Here is a 20613-nt window from a genome sequence, read left to right on the forward strand (position 1 = left end):
CGTTTGAGAGGAGAAGGACAAACATCTGAGAAACAATTCACCTCTGGACCTTAGCAAAACAGCCTTAGTCTCTTGGTGCATGTCAGGTCACTTTCCTGAAAGTTATTTTTCGTTTTTTAAACAGTTGGAAGTGTAGCTGTGGAAGACCAGCCGGATGTCAGTGCCGTGCTATCAGCCTACAACCAACAAGGAGACCCCACAATGTATGAAGAATACTATAGTGGACTGAAACACTTCATTGAATGTTCCTTGGACTGCCATCGGGCAGAGTTATCCCAACTCTTTTATCCCCTATTTGTACACATGTATTTGGAACTAGTCTACAATCAACATGAGAATGAAGCAAAATCATTCTTTGAGAAGTATGTGAATTTATGTATATATATAATATGTATATATAGCTATATATATATAATGAATACACGCATCTGTAACTACACAAATGTAAGATTGCAACTCAAAAAGTACTTTATGAAGGAGAGGTACCTGGTAATATGAGAACCTAAAATGAGGGATTTGATCTAGTTGCAGAAGTCAGGGAAGGCTCCCAGAGGAAGTGATGCTTGAGGTAGGATCTGAAGATCGAACAGGAGTTAACCAGGGGAAGAGAAGAGGGAGAAGCATGTGTGACAGCTCTGTGGCAGGAAGGATCATGGTAGGTACAGAGATGAAAGGCAAGTGTGGCTGGAGCAGAGTGTGAGGGTGGGGTGTGGTACAACAGGAAGCTGGCCGGTTGATTAGGGGCTGGAGCAGGCGGTTCTTGGGCCATATTGAGGGTCTTTGTTTATCCTCAGAGCAGTAGGAGGTTGTATTGGATGGGATTTGATTTGGCTGAGATTCACCGAAAAGTCAAAACAATAGTGGCATAAATAAAAGTTTATTTTAACTTTTATCCTAAGAGCAATATGAAGCTGTGTTAGGATTAGATTAGACTGAGAGTGACTGGACCCCAAACAGTAGAGGCTTGAATACGATAAAAGTTTATTTCTCTCTCTCATGAATGTAGGCAGTCTAGGACTGGTATGGAGTCCTTGATTATCAAGGACCCAGGCTCTGTTGATTTTGTAGCTCTGACATCCTTTCATGCATTTTCCACCTGTGGTACAAGGTGATTCTCTGGGTCTAAGAAATCATATCAGTGTTACAGTCAGCAGGGAGGGCACATATCCTTCCTGGAAGTGACATATATTTCTCCCTTTTTTATGTCATTAGTCAATGGCCAAGGGAGGTAGGAAATATGGTCTTTACCTAGGTGTCTATGTGACAGCTAGTATTCAGGTGTTTTATTGTGGAGGAAGAAAGAAAAAAATGGATATTTGGGGACATCTTTGCCAGAGAAGTCATTGAAGGACCATGTTATTATTAGATTTACATTTTGAAAGGACCTTTATGCAGTGGGGAAAACAGATGGTGGGGGACAGAGTGATTATAGATTGACCATTTTGGGGGTTATTGTACTGGTTCTCAACTGAAGGTAATATTATGCCTCCTTCCTCTGGGCTGTTTGAAACTGGAGGTGTTTTTGGTTGTCATAATGACTAGGCTGGAGGATCAGGTGTCTTAAGGATTCCAAAAGTTCCAATATGTGCAGGTAGTCCCACTTAGCAACAAATTGTTTTGCCCCAAATACTAGTCGCAACCCTGTTGAGAAACACTGGACTAGGGTGTGATAGCGTTGGTGAAGGGAAGTAAGCATATTCGTGAGGCACTTGGTGAGTGATTGGATATGGAGGTGTAAGGGAGATGAAAGTATAATTGATAATCCCTAGGTTTCTGGCTCCCCTAGCTGGATAGGGGTGCTCTTCACTGAGGTAGAAAACCCTAGAAGAGGACCGGTTTTGTCAGGTTGTAGAATAATCTTGAGTTCAGATTTGTTTATGCCTTTGACTTATTTAAGAGATGTCAAGTTGATAGGTGGAGGATATATAAGGCTGTGAGCTTAGAGGAGAGGTAGGGACTGGAGCCATAAATTGGAGTGTGTGCAATATTGATGGATAGGGATGAGACTGTCTACGAAGGAGTATGAAATAAGTCAATGGGAGGGCTAGGCCTGGACCTCAAGGAACTCCAACATTTGGTGTGGAAGAGAAATAAAAGGAGTAGAAGAGATGACCAAGTAGAAGAGATATAAAAGGAGAGGCCAGAGAAGCAGGAAGAAAACCAGGAGAGTGTTGAGTTATAGAAGCCAAAGAAAAGGAGTGTTTAAGAAGGAGGCAGTGCTTAACATTTTAAATGAGAGCTCTTTGGTACAAGCAATAGACCCAGAAGCTAGAACTTGTCAGGTAACACAGGTAGTGGTGATAGGGGAACAATAGAACTCAGGACTCTCGGCTTCTGTGTCATTATATTCATTCATTATTCTACAGTGCCTAATAGAAGGTATATAAAGCAAATGTTCTGTAGCTCAGTGTTTCTGAAAGAAAAGATTAAGGCTGATGGTGACAGAATTTCTAAGCTAATTTTTCTTACAGTACTGTCATCAAAAAACCTCTTCCAGTCTCATGGTGTAGCCATCTCCTCACATAGGAAGCTGGAATATCGTAGGGGACTGACTTTCTGTGTCCTTGTCATGGACAGTCTCAGCCCTTGCCAGGACCCCATGCTCAGATGAACTTATTGGTGGCGACTAATACAACACCAAGAGGCTGAGATTTCTAATTTCATTCAAATCTTAGACAGAAACTCTTAATTCATGTCTTGATGAGTCATAATAGGGTAGCACAGGTAACAGTTTAGGAATCTATTGGCTATGTGTCAGAACTAGAGACCTAATATCTTATGTTTAATCATTTGTTTTCTAAATGTTTTTGCATTGTTTGCTGCTCTTTGTGAGTGTCAATAGATGATCTTTACATTTTATTTTATTAGGATAATTAAGATTTGTAGAAACAAAAGTACGTTTAAATTTAGTAATTGTCAACAAGGCTGAAAGCTTTATTTAATTGCCTTTGGTAATGGTGAGTAAATGGGAGTGCTCACTGTTTGATATCAACACATTTGTTCTTTAGTCATGTTATTAAAGTACGGATATTTAATCTTTATATCTGGTATTAAGAATATGCGAAATCACTAAAAATGATGGGTTTTGTGAGAATGTCATGTGTTGATTATTGTTGAGAGGCTGGGTGATAGGTACACTGAATTCCTTATAATAGTTTCTACTTTTGTATGTGTTTGAAATTTCCCATAATAAAAAGTTTTAAAAAGTGAGTTTTGAGAGAACATAAAATTTAGTAGAGCAAAGTTTCTAACATTTTCAAATGTCTACCAATGGTGGCATTCAAATGAGACTGTCTGCCAATGGTGGATAGCTTATCTTTCATTCATTTATGGTATTTATTTCAAATTCTCTTAAAATGTTTATGATGCATTTATTTCATTAGAGAATTAAATTGGTCATTTTTAGGATGAATTCAGAACTGAATTGTAATCATTTTGAAATGCGTTACTTCTTACCCTACAGCTTAGTCCACGATTATTCAGACTACTACGTTGAAAATATTCTGGGATGTTTATAAATATATGGGGGAGAGGCAGATCCCTTAACGATTACATTGAAAAATGACTTTTTAAAATCACTGAAACAGGTTCCATGGAGATCAGGAATGTTATTACCAGGATGACCTACGAGTATTATCTAGTCTTACCAAAAAGGAACACATGAAAGGGAATGAGACCATGTTGGATTTTCGAACAAGTAAATTTGTTCTGCGTATTTCCCGAGACTCGTACCAACTCTTGAAGAGGCATCTTCAGGAGAAACAGAACAATCAGATATGGAACATAGTTCAGGAGCACCTCTACATTGACATCTTTGATGGGATGCCGCGTAGTAAGCAACAGATAGATGCGATGGTGGGAAGTTTGGCAGGAGAGGCTAAACGAGAGGCAAACAAATCAAAGGTATGGGAATAAACCTAAGAACTATATAATGCAGATTATGAAAAATTGTAGCATTTCCATCTACATAATTTACACATTTTTCTTATAGCTAGTTTGGGAATAATTTTACACTGTATACTAAGTTTCATGTTCTAAGGATGATGTATATATTAGTGAGAATTTGGGAATGGATGGATTTAACAGAACCCTGACTACATTGGCAGAAACAAGTAAGGGGTTTTTCTCACATAAAATGAATTAAAGCAGAAGGCCCTCCTAGGCTGGTGTGAGGGCTCCACAATGCCATCAAGGACCCTGGCTCCTACTTTCTGCTCTGCCATCTTCAGAATGTGGCTTTCTTCATTGTACTCACAGGTGGCTATTGCAGCACCAGCTTTGCATCTGTATTCCAGGAAGGCAGAAGGGGGAGGATGAAAGACATACCTGCTGAATCTCTCCCTTTTTATCAGGAAAACAGTATTTTTTTCTAAAACACTACCCAGTATATCTGTGTGTACATCTATTGGCCAGAATGATATTATATGGCCATTGTATGGCTTCAAGGGAGCCCGGCAACAGAAATGATTTTAACTGAGCATACTGCTGCTCCAACAAAATCAGGGTTCTGTTAGTAAGGAAGAAAGGGAGATTGGCTATTGGGTAGACAAGTACAGAATCTGCTTCAGGATATACATGACCCTATTGTAATTGTGATTCCTCCTATCAAGATATGAAAAGGATGTATTAATGAACAAAAAAGTAATTTAAACAATTGGCTCCTTTGACTTGTAGGTATTTTTTGGTTTATTAAAAGAGCCAGAAATTGAGGTGCCTTTGGATGATGAGGATGAAGAAGGAGAAAATGAAGAAGGAAAACCTAAAAAGAAGAAGCCTAAAAAAGATAGTGTCGGCTCCAAAAGCAAAAAACAAGATCCTAATGCTCCACCTCAAAACAGGTGAGGAAAAAAACCTCAGGAACATGTGTGGAAGTTTAAGACAATAGATGGTTCAAGTTATTTAATATTCAGAGTAATTTTCAGAGTAATTTCCAGTCTGTTTTTCTTTCACAGAATCCCTCTTCCTGAGTTGAAAGATTCAGATAAATTGGATAAGATAATGAATATGAAAGAAACCACCAAACGAGTACGCCTTGGGCCAGACTGTTTACCCTCAATTTGTTTCTATACATTCCTCAATGCTTACCAGGTTGGCAAAATGATTTGGCAATTTCTGGGAGAAAATTAGGAGTCATGAAAAACAGTGATTACCATTAAAAGTAACTTAGATGTCTTAACTAAAATGAAGATTTCGTCTTTAAACTCTTGATATAAATATGGCTTAAAGACAGCAGTTAGGAAAGGAGAATTGGACATTGCTCAGAATAGATAGAAGGCAATGTTTAAAAGACCTTTAGCAACTTGTAGGTACCAGAATCTTGCTTGTATGTGTCCTTCATTTCACTGATCAGAATTCTGCTAGCCTTTGAAAAAGGAGGAAGCTATGTGGCTCATCTCTTTTGAACTTAAGTGCTTACGTAAACTTAATATTTTTTATTAAGAATTCTTCATATCTTTATGTCTGTAAGCCTCTATAGACATAGGCTTTATAATAGGCTGCTGAGGATATATTTAGTAAAGTACAAAAATGATTAACATTTGCTTTATATGATGCACTCCAAATTCAGAGGGCAAAAAGGGGTAAATGACATGTTCTCAAAGTAAGTGCTTTTGAACAGTTGATTTCAAAGGAGAATGAAATCTCAAATGATCTTTTATATGAGAAAAATAGCTGTCATTATATATTCTCTAAGATGTGATTATAATTTTTTCCCTAAAACAGTATCATTTAGTGTGTGTGTGTGTGTGTGTGTATTTTTTTTTTTTTTTAATTGGCAGGGCCTCACTGCAGTGGATGTCACTGATGATTCTAGTTTGATTGCTGGAGGTTTTGCAGATTCAACTGTCAGAGTGTGGTCTGTGACACCCAAAAAGCTTCGTAGTGTCAAACAAGCAGCAGGTAACTGAGATGACCTGTCAGGATATAAGCTCATTGTTAGTTTACACCAATCTTGATTCCAAGAAATATACAGAAGACATTGTGATCTTAGCAGAATTTCACTTGATTTTACTTTAAGTCAAAATGGCTAATAACATTGCCAACAGTGAAAAGTGCATTGGAGTGGCAATCAGGAGACTGGGGTGCTAGTCTGGTTTAATTTCACTGGTCCTCAGTTTTCTCATCTGTAGAATGAGGGCATTAGGCTAGAAAACTCCCTAAGGTTAAAAATCTAACAGTTTATGATTGTTTGCTTGTGAATTAAAAAAAAAAACCTTTAAATAGTGGGAGAGTACTTTCTGTTTTAGCCATAAAAATGGCTAAAATGAACTAAGACCAGGGTTACATTTTAAAGAAAGTTTCTTGCTAACTGTATTGTTAAACAAGATAATACATTTTCAATAATTTATTTTAATATTTCTGTAGTTTCCTTTTGTGAAACGGTTATAGAATGGATAAATTTGAGTTTCAGCCCTAGTTCCAACACTAAATAGCTGTGTGCACTCTGGCATATTATTAACTGTTCTGAACCTCACTTTCTTCTCTTATACACTGGGATGATAGCACCTAATTTAGAGGCATTAGCACAGTGGTTGGTATGTAGAAGGAACAGTTCAAATGTTAGTTCTTCTCCTGAACTGTGATGTAATTGCCTTAAAATGTTTTAATGAATGTACTTTAAAAAATTAACATTTCTGGACCATTTTAGATCTTAGCCTCATAGATAAAGAATCTGATGATGTCTTAGAAAGAATCATGGATGAGAAAACAGCAAGTGAGTTGAAGATTTTGTATGGTCACAGTGGGCCCGTCTATGGAGCCAGCTTCAGTCCAGATAGGTAAAATACAAACAAAAAAATTAAATACTGCTGTATTACATTGAGATTATATGAAAGTTAACTACTGGGAACATTATGAGAATGTTGGGGAAAATTCCTTTAGAAAAATCTTGTGGTTGCCTATCATTCATTATCTTTTTTTTTTTTTTTTTTTTTTTTGCGGTACGCGGGCCTCTCACTGTTGTGGCCTCTCCCGTTGCGGAGCACAGGCTCCGGACGCGCAGGCTCAGTGGCCATGGCTCACGGGCCCGGCCGCTCCGTGGCATGTGGGATCTTCCTAGACCAGGGCACAAACCCGTGTCCCCTGCATCAGCTGGCGGACTCTCAACCAATGTGCCACCAGGGAAGCCCCATTATCTTTTATTATTACTATATTTTTGTAGAGAATTATTTTATTATCCTTTAAAAATTTTTAATTCATTTTTATTGGAGTATAGTTGCTTTACATTGTTGTGTTAGTTTCTGCTGTACAGCAAAGTGAATCAGCTATATGTATACATGTATCCCCTTTTTTGGATTTCCTTCCTATTTAGGTCACCACAGAGCACTTAGTAGAGTTCCCTGTGCTATACAGTAGGTTCTCATTAGTTATCTATTTTATACATAGTAGTGCGTTATCTTTTAGCATCTTGCCCTCTGCTGATTTATCTTGGGGTACTAGTGTATAATACCCAAATTTAAAGAATCAGGATACATAGCTTCAGGGTTTGCTGGTTATTAAAATCAGCTTTAGTTTTGTGTAACTCCAGTAGGGGTTGAATTGCTTCTTTGGGTTCTTTCTTTGGGTTTTGTGGCTACTGCTGTCTTCTGTCATCTCCAAATTCACAACAGATTACTGATATTAAAGGCATATTACCTATCAATTGAAGATTTATCTTTGTATAATCAAAAGAACTAAGAGAATACTGAAAAGGGAATTTGAAAGCCACAAATATGTGTTTGCCTATTTTTCATGATCTCTAACATTCTGTAGAAATGCAGGGAGGGTATTTTGTTATCGTAATACCATCTGTATCTTATTTGATAGATAATAGCTTTCAGTCCATCAAGATTTTCATCCTTATGAAACGTTGAGAATGAGGATTTTTGTTATTTTATAGGATTTAGCCAGTGGTACATTTTTACTTGAGGGAAACTTCTGATTTCATTGAAAACCATAGTACTTTCTGAGTAGTTCAGCTTTTCTGTTCATTCCTGAAGAAGGTAGAGTATTATTCTTGCGTCTATAGTGTTTTTTGTTTTGGCTTTTTTTTTTTTTGGTCCAAAAGATGTTTACTTTTAAATTCTTGCACAACTTTTACAGGATATGAAAATAGCATCTCCATTTTAAAGTAAAAAATTAAGTTTTAAGTGACATATCACATTTCTTAGAAGCCTTTCTCAGGTGACCTTATTTGATCATACTTTTTGTCATTACCTCGTTTTTTTTTTTTTCGAAGAACTGTGATTTTCCTCTTAATAGATAATGTTTTAAAAATAATCTAGCCTCATTCAGTAGGTGCTTGGTAGATGTACAGTGTCACAGCTAACATTAGTACTTTCAACTCTTGTTACCTACTGTGAATTTCATGTATAAATTAAAATTGAGATGTAGCATGTCACTTAGCTATGTTTAATATATACAAATGTACAGAGAAACTGGATAGGTAACTAAGTTATTCTAGGAATCGAATGTACTACCTTCTCTTCTCTCAGGAACTACCTGCTTTCCTCTTCAGAAGATGGAACTGTTAGATTGTGGAGTCTTCAAACATTTACCTGCTTGGTGGGATATAAAGGACACAACTATCCAGTGTGGGACACACAGTTTTCTCCATATGGATATTATTTTGTGTCAGGGGGCCACGACCGAGTAGCTCGGTAAGAACATTATGAGCTTAGGACTGGGCCTATTCAAGGAACAGAATGGTTTCTTGTTGGGAATTAGAAACTCCAGCCAAACTCATTTTTGCTTCTATTATTCAGGATCAACATTTTGAGAACATCAGCATTTATAGGTCCTTATTTGAAAACGAATTTGGGACAGGAATATTACTATGTCTGCAATTATGTCTATACCAAGAGTCCATGCCCTCCCCTTCCCCAACCGGATGCTAAACCTTGTCTTTTACAACCACTGTGAGCACGTTTATTTCCCTGTCATCTCCTTAGAAGTTGAGGATGAGGTGTCTTGGGTTAGAGACTAATTATGTGGTGGCCAAAACTAGGGAAAAATACTCTTCTATAAGTTAGACTAGGAGTTTGAGTGGGGGGTGTACATACAGAGAATTAAGGATTATAGAATTAAAAAATTTTTGTACCATGTCAATTAGTTTTTCTTAAGAATGTTTAGGGAATTCCCTGGCAGGCCAGTGGTTAGGACTCTGCGCTTTCACTGCCGAGGGCACGAGTTCAATCCCTGGTCAGGGAACTAAGATCCCGCAAGCCACACTGCGGCCAAAAAAAAAAGAATGTTTAGTCTCAGTCATTCCATCTTCTCTCCCTCAGGTAACTAGTGAGTGGGACCCATTTGGAGCTAACAGTTCACATGGTTGTTTCTATATTTATTTTGGATAGAATTTTGGCATTTCACAGTTAACTAATTACCTTCTTTTGTTTTCAATAATTTTTTTAAAAAGGCTCTGGGCTACAGATCACTATCAGCCTTTAAGGATATTTGCTGGCCATCTTGCTGATGTGAATTGTACCAGATTCCATCCCAATTCTAATTATGTTGCTACGGGCTCTGCAGACAGAACTGTGCGGCTCTGGGATGTCCTGAATGGGAACTGTGTAAGGATCTTCACTGGACACAAGGTATTTTATACCTTCATTATTCCAGCAGACAAGGTTCTTTTGAGATAAAAATAGTTTAAAAATTAACCAGATGGATGGACGTAGAGTCTGTCATACAGAGTGAAGTAAGTCTGAAAGAGAAAAACAAAACATGCTAACACATATATGGAATCTAAAAAAAAAAATGGTTCTGATGAACCTAGGGGCAGGACAGGAATAAAGAGGCAGACGTAGGGAATGGACTTGAGGACATGGGGAGGGGGAAGGGTAAGCTGGGACGGAGTGAGAGTAGTATTGACATATATGCACTACCAAATGTAAAACAGGTAGTGGGAAGCAGCTGCACAGCACAGGGAGATCAGCTCGGTGCTTTGTGACCACTTAGAGCGGTGGGAGGGAGGCGCAAGAGGGAGGGGATATGGGGATATACGTATACATATAGCTGATTCACTTTGTTATACAGCAGAAACTAACACAACATTGTAAAGCAATTATACTCCAATAAAGATGTTAAAAAAAATTAACCAGTGACACATTTTAAAGATACTATTCGCACCACTAAACTTTATAATTCTAACTTTTGTCTTATTTTCTTAGGTATTTTTAACCCTATTTTTGATTCTTTCCATGGACTTCTTTTCTAGGGACCAATTCATTCCTTGACATTTTCTCCCAATGGGAGATTCCTGGCTACAGGAGCAACAGATGGCAGAGTACTCCTTTGGGATATTGGACATGGTTTGATGGTTGGAGAATTAAAAGGCCACAGTGATACAGTCTGTTCACTTAGATTTAGTAGAGATGGTGAAATTTTGGCATCAGGTAAATGACTAGAAATGGCTTTGTGGTATATTTAAAGGAAGCACTGAATGACCATTGCAAAATTAAGTCCTGCTGTTTTTTAAGTTTTGCTTCTCCTTAGCCATGATTCCAGATTGTTACCCTATATGTATGTTGACTTCTCAGGTTAAAACTACTGCTTGAAGTGCTTCTTTAGAGGGAATAGAGTTATTAATCAAGTTCAGATTTTTTTCACCAGAAATAAAAAGTAAATGCATAAAGCATACTTGACAAAATCTCAGAATCTAAATAAGGCAGATGCTACTAAATGGTTTCCTTTGATTTCCCCTTAGGTTCAATGGATAATACAGTACGGTTATGGGATGCTATCAAAGCATTTGAAGATTTAGAGACTGATGACTTTACTACAGCCACTGGGCATATAAATTTACCTGAGAATTCACAGGAGTTATTGTTGGGAACATATATGACCAAATCAACACCAGTTGTACACCTCCATTTTACTAGAAGAAACTTGGTTCTAGCTGCAGGAGCTTATAGTCCACAATAAACCATCGGTATTAAAGACCTTTGGAAGCTACTGTTTGAAAAAGGGAGACTAAAAGCAAATACCTCAGTGATTAATATTTAAGCTACAAAGAATGTTTTGTCTATATGGATCTGGAAGTATGCTGCTTGGAAAATCTGAACAGGATAGTTCCACATTTCTATAGCAACCACATTTAACTAATTTCCGTTAGTTGAATAAGAGGTATTATGTTCATGGAGGGGACATTTATGGTGCTTTGGATTTTGTGGAAACTATGCATCGCCTGTTCAAATGCTATTTTAATTTATTATGTTTAGAAAAAAATCAGTTGATTTCAGTAATTCATCCTGCTTCAAGGTTCAAATTGAGTAATATAATACCATCCTGAATTTTAGCTGAAGAATTCTATGAGCATGTATGTTCCTGCTGTAAAAATGTAGTTACTGTATGGCACTCAAGTACTATGTTAAATGATCCACTAGCATTTTTGCTTGGCTCATGATTAGTGGAATGTACGTTAACTGGGTTAGGGTGAACTACAATTACTTTTTGAGAAATAGATGAAGTACAACCATCCATCGACATCTGAATTTATACCGGTTGGACTGAGTGCACGCAAACACTCTATAAACCAGGTGAAGAAATTAACTTACATGTTCCACTTCAGCTAAAATGGCTACATACAACCTAGTACACTTGAAGTCAGACATTTCAATTGCTTACCTCCAGTACTGAGCCTTGCTTTGGGAAACTAAAAGATTTAGACCAAGTCACTGCCAGTTTTTTGCCTTTGTTGCATTTTGTACAGTTTTTATATTTTTGATATCTTGTAAATAAAGACAACCAGCTTTTCCAGGTTCATAATTTATTGTACAAATTGGGTATCACATGATGAGTTGACATTAGCTTCTTCAGGCATGGGAACTTAACAGATGAGGTACAGCTGAGAATCCTATAAACAAAACAAAAATTGTTTAGACACCAATGTGTTCAACTCTACTTTTAAGACATTCTGTAATTACTAGTACAAGACTATCCGTGAACCCCCCTGAAACTGAATGCAAATTCCTTAGATTCTCAAAGGAGTCAGTAACCCCCCAAAATTTAGGTGTCTCTCAGCTTAATACAATTTAACACTCCCCCTTTAACAAAAGAGCTGCCAATAATTCAGTATGATGCTAAATGTATACCATATACCATTAGAAAAGACTAGTACATAGAATAACATCTTTTTTCATAAAGTAATATTTTCAACAGTAGAAAACAAGGAGGGTGGTATTATCCCCATTGTAAAAACAAAGTTAGGAGGAACCTAACATGAAAAATTGGGCAGGGCTTCCCTGGTGGCGCAGTGGTTGAGTCCGCCTGCCGATGCAGGGGATACGGGTTCGTGCCCCGGTCCGGGAGGATCCCACATGCCGCGGAGCAGCTAGGCCCATGAGCCATGGCCGCTGAGCCTGCGCGTCCGGAGCCTGTGCTCCGCAATGGGAGAGGCCACAACAGTGAGAGGCCCGCATACCGCTAAAAAAAAAAAAAAAAAAAAAAAAAAATTGGGCAAAAAACTACCTGTTTGTCAGGAACAAGCCATGGACCACTGCATTCTGGGATATGCAGTCAGTCCCTTAAGGTCAATAGTTTTGTGATTGGAAAAGTTTTTAAGAGAAGAGGAAAAAATTTTCTGTCATGGAGGGCTACATTAGATAAAGATCTGGGTTTTGGGTTTTCTGCACCTCATCTACCACCAACACAACAAATATTTACTCAAGCAAGGGCAAATGGGGGTTGGGTGGCACTATAAGAAGAAAATGAAGTCTAGGGGGATTTAAGGAAAAGACAGAATGGCTTACATAAAAATTGAAACTAGCAAAAACCAAGATATATTTGCAACTGATTTAAAAGGCTGGTTAATAACTATTAAGAGAGCTTATACAAGAGAGGGAAGGTCTTCACAAAGAGCAAGTCCCAAATGTTAAATGAGAAGAACACAAAGAGAATATTAAGAAAAATACAAGTGGTAAACAAATGGAAAAAATATACAACTTTATCAAACAGAAATTATTTTTACTCCTCAAATTAACAAAAATCAGAAACTGATGTTATTCAACAATACCTGGGGAAGAAAGCTAGGCACCCCACAACCCTCTGGGAAAGCGCTTCACCTTAAAACAATCACAGATACAAACACTTCATGCTCAAAGGCATTCATTGTAATGTTATTTATATTAAGAAAAAGTTCTAGTAGGAGACATTTCCTCTGTGAAATAAATCATATACCCATGAGCACTCATACATTCAAATTATAGAGAACATGCATGTTATAAGACAAAATTAAAAGATATGGATCATAGCCACTGGAAACCAAACATATTTAAAAAGAGCTAAACTGAAATGTTAACGAAAATTGTCAGGGTAATGGGGACATGGACAATATTTTTCTTTTTTCTTGAATGTAATAAATTTTGAACAATACACTTGTATAGTGGGGGGGGGGAACACCTAAGATCAAAATGGCAAAGTTATATAAAGTTTTAAATGTTAATTTCTTACCATTTATGTTGCTTTCACAGCTGGAGTTTTTTTAGACCTTAACTTAAAGTATAAAACTATCAAAGCAATACCTCCATATGTGGCCAGTACACACTGAAAAAGAAAGGAAAAAGTAAACAAGAGCTGTTGTCACATCTATCTTATTCTAAAACAACTGCTTAAAGGTATCATTAATACTTACATTCATTCTCCCTGTGAGAGTGTAAGAGTTGAAATATTTTTTGATACCAGTGAATTGGTACTGGGCATCAGTTTCTGGACCTGCCATGATTTCAGTCTTTTAAAAAAAGAAAGAAAGCAACAAATTAGTTTGGATGCAATTTAAAAGAAAAAATTTTTTTAATTAAAAAATTCAAAAAAATTAATTGCACATAAATGTAAATTTTATGTATGCCTCACCCAACAAAGCAGCAGCAAAACGGTGGAAAAAACCTTGCTGATAAGAGAAACATTTGGAAGGAAGACTTTATCTTGGTTGTTATCACACAACACTCCAGAATATATATCAAATCACTCGGCACAGGAAGAGAACACAGTAGTCTTTAAGTCCATCCTCTGACTCAATATTGGTTGATGTTTTCATTCCTGGCTCTATCTATACCACAGTACACTGTACCTGGAATTAATCAGTTTTAAGACTAGCTGATAGCTGGAGCTTGTGACACTTTTCAAAGTTCCTCAGAGGGGTAACCACCAAGTAAACAGCTCACCTTGCAACCCCTCTTTTTACAGTTTTTCTTATCAATTTAGGACCTCCATGGGAAGGGGGAGAAGGGATCATTTACTAAATGGAGTTGATACATACTAACTATTGGTGTGTGTGTGGGGGAGCTGAAATCCTTACTCCTTACACCAAAACAGATCAAAAGATTTAAATGTAAAAGTGAAGCCAAGATATCCTGAAGAAAACATGGGCAAATATTTTAATCATTTTAGGGAAGGGAAAATATAAAGGTGGCCAAACGCAAAAAGGTGAAACATACATCACCTAATGATCAAAGAAATGTAAAATAAGACCAATATTTTGCCATCAGACTACAAAGATAAATTTATGATAATTAGCAGTAGTAGTGGGAATGTGGGAAAATAAGGATTCTCTCTGTTGCCTGGAGGGAGTGTAAACTGGTACAACCTTCCTAATATGCAATTCTTCTGCAATAGCTATCGAATTAAAAACTTAGCATACCCTTTTACCTAGCTGGTTCATTTGTTTGCCAGGAGTTTATCCTTATAGAAATATTACAAAGTAGAAACGTATAGTATGGTTCAAGGATGGTAAATGAAATACAGTTTATGAGAATAAATAAGAACTAGAAGTCCGTCTACAGGAGACTGATAAGTGATGGTTTTCACTGAAGGAAACAGAATGCATGGAGATCTTTATATATAGACATGCAATGATGTCCCCATGCATGCAGATCTTTATGTACTGACATGGAAACAAGTCCCAATGTCATGTTAAATATTTAAAAAATCCTATTTCTGGACATTATAGAGCACATCAATGGTTCTCAAAGTCTGGTCCCCACACTGTCACTATTCATGGAAACTTGTTAGAAATGCAAATTCTCAGGCCTATTGAATCAGAAACCCTGAGTCCCAACAATCTGTTTTAATATGCCCTCTAGGTGATTCTGATATATGTTAAAAGTTTGAAAAACACTGCAGTAACAGAAACAAAACGAGATGCTTATTAGTAATTATATTGGGAAAAAACCCTGGAAGAATATATAGCAAACTTTAAAACGGGGTTACAGCTATAGAACCTATGTATTTCACAAAAGCGTGTATTTCTTTTATAATAAAAAATAGTAAAGGCACATTCAAAGGTCACCAGAACAACACTCGAAAATTCGTCTGTATGACCGCCTATCTACCACGACCGACGCCACGCCGAGTCGATTGGCAATATAAACGAGCCGGTCGAGGTCCGGTCGAGATCGGTAGGCAGTGGCAGTGACTCAGTTGGCTCTTGATGAAATGGAAGCCGGAGAGACCTGCGAGGAAGTTGTTGCTATGGAAACTGGCACTCTCCAGTTTACCATTCAAAGGCCTTCAGAGGCATTTACGTGCATAGAATTGGCAATGAAACTTTGGACAAATGACCTTAATTTTGAAAACTGTTTCAAGAAAGTTCTTGTAGCAATGAAGGATTCCAAACTTCCCTGGGCCACCTCAGGGGCCTTGGCCAGTTCAGGCCAAGTAGGAAAATCTCCATTAAAAGAAATCTTTATGATATAGCTTTCATATTAATTGTTTTATTTTAGTAAACTTATTAAACACATGCTTTCCCATTCATCTTCAGGACAGATTTTTGGATTCTCATAGTATCAAGTAGGCTTCCCGGAGAAACCCTACAGAAAACAAGGGTTTAACTCTGTCCAATTATTAACTGATAATTCCCACTACCTTGTGTTTCACAAACATTTTCAGAAAGTGAAATAGTGTCCAACTGAAACAATATTAAGATGCTTTAAACTTCTCTCCACACAATATAGAAGGAAGGCAGATGTTTGCAATATTACACAGAGGACTAATTCTGACTGCAGGGAAAGGCACAGTACAGGAACTGCAATTTAGTCTAGGTTGTAAAGAAAGACTCTTAAAAAACGCTGAGATGGAGGGGAAACTGAGATAAACAACTGGAGCAAAGCCTGCAAGCATTGGGTCTGCTTCCTCAGCAAACTGCAGGTTACTTTTGGGCAAACATCAGGAATCCTTGTGTTAGATGGTACTCTGTGGAATAACTGAACTGAAACTTGCTCTCCTTCTGAGTCATACTTCAGTTTAGAAAGACATTAATGAAAAATACCTAGAGTAAACTGTACTAATTGCTAAACTGTAGCCTATGGCAAAGTCTAAGCGATGGGGTCTTCGCTTGTTTCTAATTAAGCGGCGAACTGCTATTAAATATAATTAATCTTTCCACGCCTCTCTTCACCTGTAAAATGGGCACTTCAGAAACTACCCTCGCTACTTTCTGTTTCTCGGTACTGCTGTTGTGTCGGACCGGACACCTACCTGGATTGGTGAGATGACGCGGTAAAGGAGGCAAAGACGAGGGAGAGCCGCTCACGTACCAGAAGCAGCTTCTTGCACTTAAAGGAGTTTACAGCTCTCTGTTCCGGCTACCTCCTAGGAAAGGCCTTCCCCACTGATCGAACAGATTGAAATCTAACCCGCTTATCGCGGGCTCAGCGAAGCGCAGAAGGCGGGCTATACTCACTCGCGCTTGACAAAGGCTGCAGCGCAGCTAAAGGAGGCCTGGCTGGACAGCTTCCTAAGCACAGCTCAGTGCAAACAAACTGCTTTGGGCATACAGTGGGAAAGAGGTTAACATGACCAGAGGGGGTCAGAAGCCCGAGTTCTCGTCCAATATTACGTCACTGGGTGACCTTGGGACACTCGCTTCGCTGCGGGCCTCATTTTTCTCCACTGGAAAATGCATTCTAAGGGCCTTTATGAGCTGGGGGAAGGGGGCCTTTACCTCGCACCAAAGCTTCCCAGCCACTGTCCGAAGCCTCACGCCCGACCCTCATTTTCTCTAATTTCTTTTCCATTCACCATCACTCTCCCCGCCCCCCACGTCCCCCACCCAAAGCGAAGACCTCGCGATGTGCCCGGACCAGGAAACGGTTGGATTCTAGGCCAGCCCCACAAAGCGGAGCCGCGAGGTCAGAGCCCGGGTTCCCCTCCACACCCACCTTCCAAAACGCACAGACCCCGCTGCAGGTGTCCTTCAACTGACGAAGCTGCTCCTCTGCCCCGCCGGAAGAAGCCGCCTCCCCGGCAAACGTTCAACGGGCCTTACGGATTCGGCCCTCTGTGCCGACTGGCTACGGCTCTAAGTCCCGCCCTTCCGCTTCCTGTCTCTAAATCTCTCCCTCTCCCTCTCCCTCTCCCCCTCCCCCTGTGTGTGTGTGTGTGTGTGTGTGTGTGTGTGTGTGTGTGTCTGTCTGTCTGTCTGTCTGTCTGTCTCTCGTTTCTTTTTATGTTTTGTCTGCTGGAGCAGCCCCCTCACTGGGGAGCAAATCCTGCAGAGAGGGGTCTCCAGCTAAATATACTAGAAGACAGTTTCATGCTGTTAACCAGCTGACCTTTGCCATGAATAATCAATTATTCAGAGGAAGAAAAAGCTGCTTTAAAACGCATTTTCTTTTTTTAACGTCAGTTTACCTAGTATAATTTTCTTGCCCCGTCTTTCCTTTTTTTAAAGAAATCTGCCCTCATTGACTGACAGGTACAAATTTCCCCCAACTCTCCCGTCATAAATCTACCTCACCCGTCCCCCTGCAGCCCCCAAATTGGATTCCACGATAAAGAAATATTGCTGCTGCCTCTGTTGTCTTTATCTCAAACCAGAATATGAACTTGAGTTCAAAAACCTGTTCTCTAAACTCCCAGTGACTGAGACAGGAAGCGGGGGTGTTGGGGGCGCTGGTGGATGGCGGCCTGTTTGTACACCCATTGGCACCGCCTCTTCCTCACGAGTGAAGCTTTCCATGGAAATTCTGGCTGCATTAGCCTTGGCTAAGTTGGGGACTATTTTTGGAAGCCTAAAAACCTCAGGGGAGTGACTTTTACTTTTATTCACGTAGAGGGTCCTTACTTTTATTTATTAAAGAACTCCCCCTCCCCCTCCATTCCCCCCCTCTCTCCCTCCCCCCACCCCGCCCTATAGGACTCGGTACAGCATACTAACGGAAGTAGGCTTTGAGCCCGCCCACGCTTCCGGAAGAGCAGCGTTGGGCTGCTGGTGTTCTAGACTCCGCGTGTGTGATTACGGTGCTTCGGCCTCCGAAGTAGAAGTGCTGGCGTCCCGGGGCTGGTGAGTGGGGGAAAAGGCGACAAGGGTGGAAACTTCGTCGCTTCCAGGTCTGTCCCAGGACTAGGTCCTCTGGATCCCTGCCATGCACCCACAGTGCCGGGTGAGTGGTTGGGCTCCGAAGCCGGCTCTGCTGGAGTGGTCCCCGTAACGTCAGAATATGTCCCCAGGAAGTAGCTCAAGGCCCTTCTTTGTCGCGGGATCAGTTTACTCTTTGAGGCTTCAGTTTCGCCTTGTCTGAAATGAGATTAAGGGTCAAATTCCTAGCAAACTGGACGGCATTGCTTGTTCTATTTCTACCAAACACATCCATTCCTGATTCCAACTCCTAGGCTCCCTCTTTCACAGTCTCAAACCTTTTTAGATTCCTATTCCCTAGTGTCTCTCAGAACCAACCCCTCCTATCTTCTGTTCTCACATATACCTATTCAGTAGTTCTGGTTCTCATGATTTCTCTGTTGTACTGCAGTTGAATCCTTGTACCCGGTGTACCTTCCTTCAGTCCAATCTATAGCCTGAAGTATATATATTTTTTGTTACTGTTCTATCTTTCCCTCTTCTTAAGGCTCTGACTTGCCAAAGTGAACGTTAATCTATTCAAACCTGATGAAAAATCTGACACAAAAAGCCCAACGTGTCTTTTAAAATTTAACTCCAATTATTATGCTTTATTCACCTTGTAATCTAGTTGAACAATTCTTCAGAGAAAGGCAAGAGCAAGCTTTTGAGCAGCTTGACAGGCATATTGCTGGTGCTTATCGAAATAATTGGTTTTTTCCTATTTCCATGCTTTTTCTCGTATTCCTTCTGTTTTTCCCTTTCCACCTGTCAAAATTTTATTCATCTTTTAACATTCAGCTCAAACGCATCTTTTTTAGGAAGCTTTCCTCCTTTGCTGAAGCTTCATTATTTCCTACCTCCTTGTTGATAGTTTATAATCTGATTTGTATTTTAGATCGTTTGCATAATTGTTTTATCTTCTTAAAAATGTGTGTATTCTTTGAAGGTAGGGGGTTATGTATTCATCTGTGTATCTGTGACTTAACTGAAGCTGCTTAATGATATTTACTACATTGAAACTAACTTCTTTTGCTGGAGAAAAATGTGTGGACTTGTGGTTTTGAAGCAAAGACCTTTGGAAAGATGAATTATGGATTATCTGTTGCCTGGCATCAAACCATCCATTTCTTAGTCCTGAATGCTGTCCAGCACATTGGTGCTAGAAGGCTCTATCTCTTGCCCATTGATCACAACCTTGACACTAAGGATACAACTCACCAATTCTTTGCATTGTTTTTAGGACACCCAAACACAGCAACCATGGAAGAAAGCTTCCCCCGAGGGGGTACAAGAAAGACCCACAAATCAGAGAAAGAGAAAGCTTTCCAGCAGTCATTTGAACAAGACAACTTATTTGATGTAAGTGGTGTGCTTTTTTGATAAGACTGACTGAACACTTTCTCTCTAGTGTCCTTATGGAGAATGAGCCTTGTTTGAGAATATGTGGTTTTCCAGATTGGATTCTTGTTGAAGTCTACTTTTATAAATTAAACTTGTTAGAGAGTCCATGCCACCACAAGGCTGTATCTTTTGAAGCATGGCATTTAATATTTGAGTTTGCAGTGCCGTTGTTTCTTTCTTTCTTTCTTTGGCCACGTCACCCGGCTTGTGGGATCTTAATTCCCTGACCAGGGATCCAACCCGCGCCCTTTGCAGTGAAAGCACGGAGTCCTAACTACTGGACCACCAGGGAATTCCCTGTTTCTTATTCTTAGAAACTTACCATGTTGATTAAGGATGGAGAGAAAACAGTTTGATCACTGCATTTTTGAATGAGGTCCTTGCTGTATAAAGTGACCATAATTTGCAGTAGAATTTGAAATCTTCACCTAGAGTAGGTTGCGCTCCAAATGCTAGAGGGACGGTAACTAACATTTGATTGGATGGTCTCATGTCTATTTTATGTAATCTTTCCAACTGTACTGTGTAGTAGAGATCATCATTCCATGGTGAGGAACTGAGGCCCAGAGAGGTTATATAATTTAGCTGAAATCACACAGCTTGTAATGGTGGGGATAGGAATTTAACCTGGGTCTTCGTGACTCCACCTTTTATTTTCTTGCACTGTTCCAGATTGCTTCTCCCAGCGGGGAACCCCAGTGCTCATCCCAGTCAAGGGAGGAAGAACACAGGAGAGAAGGGGCTTTGAGAACAGAGCTCAGATTTTGGTCAAAGGGAGAATTGCTGTCAGAACAGGAGATTGGCGTTGAGGCAGGAATTAAAGGAAGAATTGGGAGTGGGGTGGAGTAGAAGGGAAAACAAAGCAAGGTGACAGATGACCTGAAGTTGGAGGGAAAGGC

The 20613-nt window shown here is 39.4% G+C and overlaps 3 protein-coding genes across 5 annotated transcripts in view; 2 read left to right on the forward strand and 1 right to left on the reverse strand.

Annotated features, from left to right (window-relative positions):
- Window positions 1–11745, forward strand: part of TAF5 (TATA-box binding protein associated factor 5) — a 14159-nt gene extending 2414 nt beyond the window's left edge. The window contains exons 2-11 of one of the 2 annotated variants that reach the window (XM_007470429.1): window positions 125–362; window positions 3588–3903; window positions 4675–4838; window positions 4953–5088; window positions 5778–5898; window positions 6647–6776; window positions 8472–8636; window positions 9395–9572; window positions 10196–10373; window positions 10685–11745. In XM_007470429.1, coding sequence (XP_007470491.1) covers window positions 125–362; window positions 3588–3903; window positions 4675–4838; window positions 4953–5088; window positions 5778–5898; window positions 6647–6776; window positions 8472–8636; window positions 9395–9572; window positions 10196–10373; window positions 10685–10902 — 1844 coding nt within the window. In that variant the 3' untranslated portion in view covers window positions 10903–11745. The remainder of the gene's footprint in view (window positions 1–124; window positions 363–3587; window positions 3904–4674; window positions 4839–4952; window positions 5089–5777; window positions 5899–6646; window positions 6777–8471; window positions 8637–9394; window positions 9573–10195; window positions 10374–10684) is intronic. The other variant, XM_007470430.1, reaches the window with a different exon arrangement.
- ATP5MK (ATP synthase membrane subunit k) lies at window positions 11730–17171 on the reverse strand. Of its 2 annotated transcripts, XM_007470427.1 has the most exons (5): window positions 17133–17171; window positions 15195–15399; window positions 13610–13705; window positions 13429–13521; window positions 11737–11833 (listed from the first exon to the last, which is right to left on the reverse strand). In XM_007470427.1, exons 3-4 carry the CDS (start codon window positions 13694–13696, stop codon window positions 13432–13434), a joined length of 177 nt encoding a protein of 58 aa, XP_007470489.1. In that variant the 5' UTR covers window positions 13697–13705; window positions 15195–15399; window positions 17133–17171; the 3' UTR covers window positions 11737–11833; window positions 13429–13431. The 2 variants fall into 2 exon arrangements, with proteins under 2 accessions (XP_007470490.1, XP_007470489.1); XM_007470428.1 differs by lacking the exons at window positions 15195–15399; window positions 17133–17171 and adding an exon at window positions 16450–16736 and having other exon boundaries at window positions 11730–11833.
- A 2402-nt stretch (window positions 17172–19573) lies between these two features.
- Window positions 19574–20613, forward strand: part of PDCD11 (programmed cell death 11) — a 40946-nt gene continuing 39906 nt past the window's right edge. Inside the window, 1 exon segment of the mRNA XM_007470431.1 lies at window positions 19574–19672. Coding sequence (XP_007470493.1) covers window positions 19574–19672 — 99 coding nt within the window.

This window comes from Lipotes vexillifer, unplaced genomic scaffold (assembly GCF_000442215.2).
Source record: "Lipotes vexillifer unplaced genomic scaffold, Lipotes_vexillifer_v1.1 scaffold916, whole genome shotgun sequence".
NCBI classification, from domain to species: domain Eukaryota; kingdom Metazoa; phylum Chordata; class Mammalia; order Artiodactyla; family Lipotidae; genus Lipotes; species Lipotes vexillifer.

Coding starts and splice junctions, on each gene's coding strand:
- ATP5MK (XM_007470428.1), bottom strand. CDS start 13,696: ATGGCAGGTCCAGAAACTGATGCCCAGTACCAATTCACTGGTATCAAA. Junction 13,522..13,609: donor CTCTCACAGGGAGAATGAAT/GTAAGTATTAAT, acceptor TTTCTTTTTCAG/TGTGTACTGGCCACATATGG.